This window comes from Macaca thibetana, chromosome 1 (assembly GCF_024542745.1).
Source record: "Macaca thibetana thibetana isolate TM-01 chromosome 1, ASM2454274v1, whole genome shotgun sequence".
NCBI lineage: Eukaryota > Metazoa > Chordata > Mammalia > Primates > Cercopithecidae > Macaca > Macaca thibetana.
Window position 1 is genome coordinate 31,928,240 of NC_065578.1, and position 12,058 is coordinate 31,940,297.

General features: G+C 44.4%; 2 protein-coding genes across 3 annotated transcripts in view; one reads left to right on the top strand and one right to left on the bottom strand.

Annotated features, from left to right (window-relative positions):
* AZIN2 (antizyme inhibitor 2) overlaps positions 1-12,058 on the top strand; it is a 220,298-nt gene that overhangs the window by 35,218 nt on the left and 173,022 nt on the right. The gene's annotated exons all lie outside the window — the stretch shown is intronic.
* RNF19B (ring finger protein 19B) overlaps positions 7,904-12,058 on the bottom strand; it is a 29,557-nt gene continuing 25,402 nt past the window's right edge. For both annotated transcript variants that reach the window (XM_050794917.1, XM_050794906.1), the window contains exons 8-9: positions 9,861-9,992; positions 7,904-8,728 (exon numbers count right to left, since the gene is read on the bottom strand). In XM_050794917.1, the coding sequence (XP_050650874.1) occupies positions 8,275-8,728; positions 9,861-9,992 (586 nt within the window). In that variant the 3' untranslated portion in view covers positions 7,904-8,274. The remainder of the gene's footprint in view (positions 8,729-9,860; positions 9,993-12,058) is intronic.

Genomic DNA, 12,058 nt, shown 5'->3' on the forward strand with positions numbered 1-12,058 from the left:
GGCGTGAGCCACCGCGCCCATCCAGATTAAGTTCTTTTTCTGGTGGGGTGACCCAAATCATAGAGGTAGACATTCTCTTAATTTCCACAGGGATTATCTCCTATCTTTAGAACACATGTTTTTCCAGGGCATTTGGATAACCTGCTACTTCTTGCTTACAAGGTTCCAGAACATGTAGAAAAATGTTCTGGGAGATGTGAGATCATTAAAGTGCCTGCAGATTAGATTGCGACAGAGCTGCAAGGGTGGTATAACCCAGACGCAGGGCAGTGTAATGTACTGTTGACCCTGACAAGTGAAAGTAATCTGTTTTTGATGCTTTCTGCTATTTGGGCTAGAGAAAAAAGCATATTCCAGGTCAGTACTCATATTGTTGCCTGACTGCAGGTGCCAGGGGCAGATGTTGATTTGCTTCATAAAGAGATTATATCTAAAATCACAGCTACAAATCAAGTCCTGCATAGGCCAAACAAGTAAATTAAATGTGGATATGATAGGAACCATCGTTCCTGAAATTTCTGTCTTTGATGCGGACACTAATATCCATCATTCCCTTAGGGATGCACTATCACTTTTGGTTTATGTTTTCGGTGGGAAAGGGCAATTCCAAGGGTTCCCTTTGCTCTTCTTACCACAATAGCTTTCAATACATGAGTCACTCAATGTGCAGATTCTATCAGTCGCCGAGTGCGTCTACTACAACTGTGCCTACAGGAACTGGGAATGAGTATGTGAGATTGATGCAGGCCAGAACTCCTTTTTATCACCTGACCCCCATATATTAGTTTGCTAGGGCTCTTATAAACTGTACCATAAAACTGGGTGCCTTAAGTAACGAAATTTATTATCTCACAGTTCAGGAAACTAGAAGTCCTAGATTTTGGCAGAGTTGGTTCCTTCCGTGGGTGTTGGGGAGGATCTGTTCCTTGCCGCTCCCAGCTTCTGATGGTTTGCTGGCAATCCTTGGCGTCCCTTGGCCTCTGCTGTATCACCCCAGTCTCTCCCTTCATCTTCACATGGTGCTTAGGCTACGTGCATGTCTTTGTGTTCAGATTTCCCCTTTTTATATGTACAACAATCGGATTAGGGGGCCACCCTTCTCCAACATGACCTCATCTTAATTATATCTGCAACAACCCCATTTTCCAAATAAGGGCGCATTTTGAGGTACTAGGGGCTAGGACTTCAGCATATGATTTTTGGTGGAGGGGACACAATTCGACCCATAACACCACGAAAGCCTCTATTCTAACTAGTGGACCACAAAGGCTTTTTAGGTCTTGAGATTTGTGCTGGCTTAGGGCCAATCTCCAAGTAATCCCTGAAGGCCTGGGTATTTCCATTTCCCTAAACACACGTAGGTAGTTAAATGGCTTGAGATCCCTTTGGGGAAAGCTAGAAGATTTATGGTATAGTTACGGTGGTGCTGCTGGGTGCTTCCTCCAGGGTATCCTGCACCCCCTTTTTCAAGGGCTTCAGCTCTGAGAATTGTGGGTAAATCTTCATTTTGGTGACTCAAAACAGGCCTCTATTTGCCAGACCTGAAGCTTTGTTTTGTGTTCTATAAGCCAAATAGAACCTTGGTAGGTAACCCATATATTTCATCACTCTAGCTTTGTTGCCTTGGTACTAGCCCTTGGCCCCTGGCACTGCAGGATTCCATCATCCCTACTGATATCAGGGATTCCTTTACAATGGTAACATCTCTTAGCTTCATTTCCAGCCTAGGGAAGGTATACACTACACACTTTTCAAGATAAGGTGTTTCCCTTATTTAATGTAGTTTTCAATTCCTTGCTGAAAGGAATAACCTCTTGGAAATGCTGAAGGGCAAAATTAGGAGGTAAGCATATCACACCTATGATAAATCTACAAATCAGTGTTTTCAGCATCATATTTTGAAATTAATTAATTTATTTATTTGAGAGAGTCTTGCTCTGTCACCCAGGTTGGAGTGTAGTGGTGCGATCTCGGCTCACTGCAACCTCTGCCTCCCGGGTTCAAGAGATTCTCATGCCTCAGCCTTCTGAGTAGCTGGGACTACAGATGCGCACCACCACGCCCAGCTAGTTTTTGTATTTTTAGTAGCGATAGGACTTCACCATATTGGCCAGGCTGGTCTGGAACTCCTGGCCTCAAGTGATCCACCCACCTCAGCCTCCCAACGTTCTGGGATTACAGGCATGAGCCACCATGCCCAGCTGATTCTCTTTTTTGAGATGGGGTCTAGCTCTGTTGCCCAGGCTGGAGTGCAGTGGCACGATCATAGTTCATTGCAGCCTCAAATCCCTGAGTTCAAGGATCTTCCCACTTCAGCCTCCTGAGTAGCTGGAACTATGCAGGCACACACTACCATGCCCAGCTAATTTTTAAACTTTTTGTAGAGATGGGGTCGGGTCTTGCAATATTGCCCAGGCTAGTTTCAAACTCCTGGCCTCAAACAATCCTCCCACCTCAGCCTCCCAGAGTGCTGGGATTACAAGCATGAGCCACAATGCCTGGCCTTGATTCTTCTTCTAATGCTACACTAAGGAATTTTTGCCATCTCTGTATAGGCCACTTTTAAGTCCAGGTTTCATCCAACAACCTGTTAAGAGCCATTCTTGGCTGGTAGCAGTGGCTCACGCCTGTAATCCCAGCACTTTGGGAGGCCGAGGTGGGCAGATCACCTGAGGTCAGGAGTTCAAGACCAGCCTGGCCAACATGGTAAAACCCTGCCTCTAGTAAAAACACAAAAAGTAGTCAGGTGTGTGGCATGTGCCTGTAAATCTAGCTACTAGGGAGGCTGAGGTGGGAGGATTGCTTGAACTTGGGAGGCAGAGGTTGCAGTGAGCCGAGATTGCGCCTCTGCACTCCAGCATGGGTGACAGAGCAAGACTCTGTCTCCAAAAAAAAAAAAAAAAAAAAAAAAAATTCTTAGCTGCTAAGGCCAATATGCTGAGTCCAGAACCTCTAGTATCCCCATATTGATAAATTCAACTCAAGTGAAAATAAATGTATATTCCTACCTTCCTGATCCAACATCTTTGGAATACACTCTACACGTTTTCCCATTGTTTCTGCTGATACAAATTAGCAAAGTCTTACAACTCTTCTGTAAGTCTTCTCTCAGATCAGACTTTGGGTTTGCCTTCCAGAAGCATACTGGGATCTGACTCTAGTTAGAGCTGGTAGCAAGGAGGGGTAGGGGGTGGGACATGAGAAGTATTAGTATTCCCTTTTAGGACAACTACCCCAAGATCTTCAAACAGCAGAACCAGCCATATGTATGAGGGGAAGAAGGGCTGCTTCTGCTGCTTAAGAGAAGTGGAGTCTGTGAGTTGACAGCACTCGAATTTATCCAAATCCACTCAAGGGTCCCCACTGCTCATTTCAGGGCCCCACTTTCACATAAGAGGCCTGGTAAAGCTACGAATTCAACTTACGTTGTATGTAATTCAGTGATCCAGAATATCCCTTTGATTTTGATGTACATGAGCCTTGCAGCTACAAAAGATAAAATTCTTCTGGGTCTCTCCCATACTATGCCTTGAGCTGAAAATGTCAAACTTTTGAGCCTTTCATCTTTTTCCTCTAACCCCTCTAGTGTAGTCACCATCATTTGTCCCCATTTCTTACATGATGATCTATCATGGCAGCCCTTTGAGGTGCCAATGTCTTTTCTTCAAAAGACATTTCATTTCAGGTGACCACAGGTGTAAGCAATTTGCCTACCAGTTTATCATTTTCCAGTGGCGACTAGATCTACATTTCCTTCAAATGCAGCTTAGTCATAACTATTCTAAGAGGCCCATCTTTGAGGTCCTGTTGCTAGTAACCACTTTTGGAACCAAATATTATATTAGCCAGGATTCAGTAACTGCAGAAAACAATACCCCTTTACCAATTTTAAGTAGAAAAGGATTCAATACAGGTCAATTAGGTGCTTACAAAAGCATTGGAAAGCCTGGGGAACATGGCCATAGGCTGGGCCTCCAGGAGATTCCCAGACCCGGAATTAGCCTTCCATGTGAGCTGCTACCTCTGCCACCAAAGGGGAGATGAGGAATTAGGAGGCCACTACAGGTTGACTACAAGAAAACATCACAAACTGCTATCTATGGATCCAGACACCCTTCAACACCCACAAAGCTACTGATGGATATTAGAATGCAGTTAAAGAGAAACCTACATCTTGCAGGAGCAATAGCCAAAGTAGCTAAAGATAACCCCTGAATCACTCCTTCTTCCACATCTTGTTTGTGCATCTAATTGGCAAAACTCAACCTCAGGTTACCTTCAGAACCTTGGTTTCAAGGAAATCTAAGACATGAAGGTTTTAGTTTTCCAGCCTCTGCAGCATAAGAAGGTACCTTAGGTGAAAATAAATAAGTATTCATTTACCATATCCACAAGCTTCTTCACATTGGCCTGTCCAAGTAGTACTAGTGATCAGACATGCCCCCTCCCAGTTTCAGCCCCTTTGAAAGCTGGCTGCAAGCACTGCATCTGTCTGGCGTTGAAGACTACCTCTTCCTGGCCCAGAGAAATCTAAAATTTCCTTGTCTTCAGAGTTGTTTGGCTAATCTACACAACCTTGCCCCAGCCACATCTTTGACCTAATCCACTCCTCTCCCCATCTTGGTCCACTTTGTTCCAGCCATATAGGCCTTTATACTGTGCTTTTTTGGAAACAGACTAAGGATGCTCTACCAAAGGGCCTTTGTACTTTATTCCTCATGTCTGGTGTGTGCTTCCCCTAGATATTCACATAGTTATATCTTCCTTGCTCCATTAAAGGCTCTAATAATAACGGAACCTTATCAAGGAGGCCCAACCTGGTCATGTCAAGTAGCACTATCTACCACTCTGTCTTCCGTTTTTCTTCAGAGTACTTATCCTCAATCCAGATTATATATCTGATTGCTTTCCCCCACTAGAGTCTAAGTTCCATGGGGACAGGAACTTGGAATTTTAGTCATTGCTACATCTTATACCTGAAATGCCATAGGTATTTCAGAATGAATGCAGGCTGTATGAAGAGGAAATTAAACTTTCCCCATTTTGTAAGCTACTATAAATTTTCTAATGCATTACTTGTGTTCGCCTCTAGGTGGTGATGATGGGCCTTTTCATCTGCTAATGTGTTGCTAAGGATTAGAATGAATTTAAATGTTTCATAGCCTCTGGCCTAGAGGTCTAGGCTTCCTTTCTTATTTGATATCTAAAATCTCCTTTAACTCATTTCTTCTTATTCCTGCAGGAGGAAAAAACATGGGCCTTTACCAAAACATTTTCAGTATACCATCTCAGTCTTCACAACCCCATAACTAGGATCATCATCTCCATTTTGGCTAATTGAAAACAGACTGAGAGTAAACTGCCCAAATCTCACAGCCGTAGTAAGTGGAACCCAGATAAGAAATACAGGTTTGGCCATAAACTACTGCCCCTCCAACAGACTTCTTTGATTTATCAAAGAAGTGAATTGTTCTCTTGAGGCTTCAAGAGAATTCCAAGTTTTGAGTTGATAATTTGCGTTTCAGAGATCTCCAGGCTGTCTGCCTCTTTTTCCAACAAGTTCTCTTTTTCACACAAGTACACACCCCCTTCAGGGAACATTCTTCCAGAAATCCAAAGTCCACTAACAGCATTTCCTGTCCTAGGTGCAGGGGAACGTGTGAAGTCTGGCTGCAGTGCCCAAGAGATAAGAATCTTCCAAGCTGGCTGTTGTCCAGACTTGCCCTCCTCATTGTAGTAAAACACTGGCCAGGAAGACAAAAGTGCATCTGTGAAAGGAAACAGAAAGCCATCTGGTCCTCAGGGAAAGGAGGATTTCAATTTTTCCTCTGGGCCCAGGGCTAAGGTGATAGAGGTCTGACACTGGAAGCTCTTTAAATGCAATCTGAGGGCTGGGTGAGGTCGCTCATGCCTGTAATCCCAGCACTTTAGGAGGCCAAGGGCGGGGGAATCACTTGAGGTCAGGAGTTCCAGACCAGCCTGGCCAAAATGGCAAAACCCCGTATCTACTAAAAATACAAAAATTAGCCGGGCGTGGTGGCACGCACCGGTAATCCCAGCTACTCGGGAGTCTGAGACTTGAGAATCACTTGAACCCAGGAGGCAGAAGTTGCAGTGTGCCAAAATCATGCCACTGCACTCCACCCTGGGGGACAAGGCCAGACTCCGTCTCTAAATACATAAATAAGATCTAAAAGTTGGGGAAGTTAGGGGCATGAAACGGACTCATATAGTCAAAGTAAGTCACTGCAAGATTTGGAATCTGACATCAGGTTTCACGAGTCTTCTAATTTTCTTGCTATAGTATATATAAGCTTTAATTTCTAAGGACATTATTTTATTTTTTCAGACGGAGTCTCTGCAACCTCTGCTTCCTGAGTTCATGTGATTCTCCTGCCTCAGCCTCCCGAGTAGCTGGACTACAGGCACCTGCCACCATGCCCAGCTTATTTTTGTATTTTTAGTGGAGATAGGGTTTCACCATGTTGGCCAGGATGGTCTTGATCTCCTGACCTTGTGATTCACCCGCCTCAGGCTCCCAAAGTGCTGGGATTGCCCGCATGAGCCACTGCCCCTGGCTCATTATTTTTTTATTTTATTTTTGAGATGGAGTCTCCCTCTGCCGCCCAGGCTGCAGTGCAGTAGGTGATCTCAGCTCACTGCAACCAGCACCTCCCAGGTTCAAGCGATTTTCCTGCCTCAGCCTCCCAAGTGGCTGGAGTTACAGACACATGCCACCAGGCCTGGCTAACTTTTGTATTTTTAGTAGAAATGGGGGTTTCACCATGTTGACCAGGCTGGTCTCGAACTCCTGACCTCAAGTAATCTGCCTGTCTCGGGCTCCCAAAGTGCTGGGATTACAGGCGTGAGCCACTGTGCTTGGCCAGGACATTATTTTATACAGAGCCAAAACTCCTCGTAGTACAAACTTAGCTCAATTTTGACAAATTTGTAAGATCAGATAAATATGTTTAGAGATTTTGAGGGCATATCCCCTCCTTTCATTACAAATCTCACATTCCTTAGTCCCTTTTATTTAAACCAGATTAGAAAACCTGAGAAAGTTTTTTAGAACATGGAGTGGTATACCTGAGAGCACAGCAAACACCTATGTCATTGCTTTGTGATTATGTGCATCAGTATATTTCTTCCTCCAGTAACAGAATATTCTGTTCTCCAACTTGTAACCATGCAACATTCACTGAGAACTCTTTTTTTATGAGACAGGGTCTCCGTCACCCAGTCTGGAGTTGCAGGGATCTCAGCTCCCTGCAACCTCTGCCTCCCCAGGCTCAAGCAATTCTCCTGCCACAGCCTCCTGAGTAGCTGGGATTACAGGCGTGCACAACGACTGCCTGGCTAATTTTTGTACTTTTAGCAGAGGCGTGGTTTCACCATGTTGGCCAGGCAGGTCTCAAACACCTGACCTCAAATGATCCACCTGCCTTGGCCTCCCACAGTGCTTGGATTATAGGCGTGAGCCACCGTGCCTGGCCACTGAGAATTCTCTTAAGAGCTACCTGGGACTGCCACTCCTTCCCTCCTCTGAAGCATATGACTAATAGTGACTATAATGAAGAAAAGGGTAGATAAAGCTTTAAGAGTACATTGCACAGTTGCCTCTAGAGGGCAAACAAGGTTAGTTTTAATCTACTGCTTCCCTATTCAGCTGACTCAGCTAATAATTCTTCAGTCTGACTACAAAGTCCAAAACAAGCCTAGCCTTTGCTTCCTGTCATGCTAGGACTCAGGTTTATAGATGACTACTGTGGTTGGATTTGAATACAATCCTTCTTCCCTGGGATTAGAAAAATTCAGGTCTAGAGACTGTCAAAGATGGTGCTCTGTTTCAATCAAACACTTGGCTCTGTGGGACTATCCAAGCCAAGGAAAATGAGTTAAGTTGAATTATGACAGAAATCTTTATTAAAATGTGTCTTTCAGTAATATGTTTAGCATTCAATATACACACATACATATTTACACTCTTTGACACACCTCACGGATTGCTGCCATCAGTTTAACCAATAAATTAAAACTAAAAAGAGGGGGGGGGAGGGGGACTAACGCCAAACTTTTCGTGTTTTATCTGGTAAGAAACTGTGAATTTCTCAGAATTTCCCTGGGTGAAAACCTGTAACCAGAGAATCTTTGAAATAAAATACATAAATCCCTACCCCTTGCCAAAAAAAAAAAAAAAAAAAAAAAAAAAAAAAAAAAACCAAAAGATGCAGTTACAAGTGTGCTTCTCAGAACAGGAGCATACATTCCACTTCATACTCTGGCTTCTCCACCTTCTGGCTTCAAGACAGTTTGTCCCTCGGCTAGGGCAGAGAGGTTCATATGGGCACTTGGGCTCGGTGCACCTTGGGCTCTGGGGGTCGAGGGGCAGGCTGCAGTATGGGAGCGGGGGGAGCCACACTCATCTGAAGTGATGTCTGGCACATCATCTGACTGTGTATCAGAGCTCTCTAGGTCACTGCGGATGCTTTCAGGCTGGGCCAGGCTGATGTCCCAAGGTTTGCTGGCCAGGCAGTCTTTCTGTTCACAGCTTTGGTGTCTGCAGGGGGGATCCTCTTCACTGCCTCCGCCACCACTACCTTCTTCTTCATTCTCTGCCATCTGAGCATGAACATGGAGCGAGTCCTCCGTGCTGCTTCCACTCACCAGCTGATAGTGGCTTGGTTTGGCTTCAATGTCCACTTGGATTTCCATATTGTTGCATTCTCTGTGGAGACAAAATCCACTTTGCTGAGTCATGCATGAGTCATGCTAAACCTGTTGGTAAAAGCAGTTTGTGGGTTCAGGATTAGGAATTTCAAAAAGATAGGTAAACAGTGAGCTAGAGCTCACTTTTAACAAAAATAACATTTTAATCTAACACTCAAATGAGATGGAGGCTGGATGTGGTGGCTCATGCCTATAACCCCAGTGCTTTGGGAGGTCGAGGTGGGAGGATCGCCTGAGTCCAGGAGTTTGAGACCAGCTGGGGCAACAAAGTCAGACCCTGTTTCTAAAATGAAAAAACATTAACTGGGCATGGAGGCACATCCTGTAGTCCCAGCTACTCGGGAGGCTGAGTGGGAAGATCACTTAAGCCCAGGAGTTCAAGGCTGCAGTGAGCTATGATTGTGCCACTACACTCCAGCGTGGTTGACAGAGCAAGACCCTGTCTCTAAAAAAATAAAAATAAAAATAAATTACATGGAGAAGAGGAATTAGGTCCTTTTTGCTGATTTAACTATACATGCACACGTGTGCTCAGATGCACACACACATATATCTCAGCCAATCTCTTTTAACATATAGAAAGAGCTGCCAAAATTCAACTAAGGGTCAGAGCCCCACGCTAGCTTACTCAAAATAGAAAAGTAAAAGTTTTTTACTACCATGTCACAAGTAGAAGAAGCCAGAATACCTACCAGTGCGAGTACCACAATCACACCATCCCAGATACACTAGTTTCTCAAAATGAAAGAGAAAGAAGCTATGGGAACCCTATCAAGCAAAGGGCAAGCAGAAACCCTAGACTCAAAGACATCAATGAACCCCAATCTAGCTCTTTAAGTTCCATGTAATTATACACTGTTGCAATAGCCAAAAACGACAAAAAATAAAAAAAAAGAATGAAAAAAATATATAAAAGGAAGAAAGAAATCTCTAAAAATCAAGTACTAACAAGAAGAATCAAGAGATGCCAAACACTCTAGTACCAAGAACTTGCTCAAATGAATTCACAGGTTACACTATATATCCCACAAAATGGTACACAGAACTCTAACATGAGGCATTGAACTTCTGAAGACCTAGTACCCAACCAAAAAATGCAACCTCTCCTGGACATCTGACTGTTCACATACCTGTCCTGTGGGTTGTAGGAACTGATTATGGAACCGGCCATAGCACGAGTGCTTGCGTTGTCACTAATTGCACCAAGACTGGCTGTGTCTTTGGGGAAAATTTCCTTTTGGACATCGGCTTGAACTTCTAACCTGTGTAAAGAGGGGACGTTCAAGTTAATATGAGACCTGAGTATTCCAAGATAGTCTGCTTCCTGGCACACATCTCTTCCATTACTCTCCTGCAAACTGTGGTTGTCTGATCTCCAATTGTCAAACAGCGCAAATAGATGCCCATACATTTTTTCTCTTAAATATCTATTGAAATCGTCCCCTCCTTTCTATCCCCACAGCTACTGCTTAACTTCAGGTTTTCATCATCTCCTGCCTGGACGACTACAATTGGGCTCCCTCTCCAGTAGCCCTTAAGTCACAGTCAAACAACCTCTAGAACAGTGCCAGTGTGAATAAAGAACCAATCACTCTAACAATTCTCTAACTCTTGGCTCCCTACTGCCAACAGGCATTTAAGATCTTCCTGATCTGCCAGGAAGCTCTCTGTCCAGTTCTATTACTCCCTATAGATCCGAAATCATAGTCACTCTGAATTTTTTCTTTCTTTAAATACCTATACATTTTATACTTCCGTGACTTTGCACACGCTATTTCGTCTCTCTAGACATTTCCTTTCTCTACCAGACAAACTTATACTCAGTCCTTAACAACAAAGGAAACATCACTTCCCCTTTCATCCCAGCAAACCATTCACTTCTTGCTAAGTACTCCCATAGCACCTGCCTACTTATTATTTTTTTTAGAGGGAGTCTCACTCTGTCACCCAGGCTGGAGTGCAGTGGCACGACCTCGGCTCACTGCAACCTCTGCCTCCCAGGTTCAACCGATTCTCCTGCCTCAGCCTCCCAAGTAGCTGGGATTACAGGTTCCCACGACCACACCCAGCTAATTTTTGTATTTTTAGTAGAGATGGAGTTTTACCATGTTGGCCGGGCTGGTCTTGAACTCCTAACCTCAGGTGATCCCACCTAAAAAAGGTGCTGGGATTACAGGCATGCGCAGGCCCTGCCTACTCATTATTATGCATCTCTCACTCCTCTGTTAACTCCACAAAAGGAGAAACCACAACTCATTCATACTTTACCTTCCCTGCCTTGCACATAATAGCAAATCAAACATTTAACAATCAAATTACCGCCAGGGAATGAGACTGAAGGACATACAGGAGCCAACCTCTTCCCTCCTCTTGGAGCAGCAAACTTTCCCAGTAGTATCTCACAGCCCATAACTATTTCCTTTCTTGGCTCCAACACCACTTTGTTGCACACTTAAGTATTTCCTCATAATGGGTTTCACAGTCAAACCCATCTGACTCATTCATTTCCTATAAAATAAAGGCTTTCACAGAACTAGAACAGCTGGACTGGCTAAGCTGCAGTTTCAGCAAGTCAGTCTCCAATTATGTCTGTCTGCTTATTTACAGGGGTGTTGGTTTTAAGAAAGCACAGCAGTGAATACGCCAGCATGTGGGGGCGGGATCCCCTGACAAGAGACAACCAGAGTCATGAGATGCACAGACGGGTCAGTAGCAGCCTGCAGCTGCACATTCAAGCAGCTTCCATCCTACTGCCTGAGCCTTTGCTCTGCTGCTCCAGCCTCAGGTGCCCTTCAAAAATGTGCCAAGGCCCAGGGAAATGAGGGAATGCATGGAAAGTGCATAGTGTCAGAGATCTGGGGTCTAGTTTCGGGTCTGCCACAGAATCACTCTGAGTTGGAAGAGTCTTTCAGAAAGGCCTCCTACTTACATGGTTCTCAGATGCTGGTTCATGCAACGGCTGTGCTAGAATTACCTGGGGAGCTTTTTCAAAACACAGATCACCCCCTAGGTGCCACTCCAGGAAATTCTAAGTTATAAATTCTGGGATGGGGCCCTGAAGTCTATTTTTAGGAGGCTCCCAGGTGACTGACAGGCACTCAGGTGTGAGATCCAGTCCACCTGCCATCTGTTGCTTGAATCCTTCTTATGGCCAAATGGCCATCTGGTCTCACTGTAAACATTTCCAGGGATAGGCAGCTCAGTATCTACTAAGGTAGCCTTTTTCCTCTTTGGGCTTTCATGTTGCTTTTCCCTGTATTCACTATACTGAACAAAAATTAGTTTCCCTTTAGCTTCTGTCAAGTCATAAATATACATGACTATAATC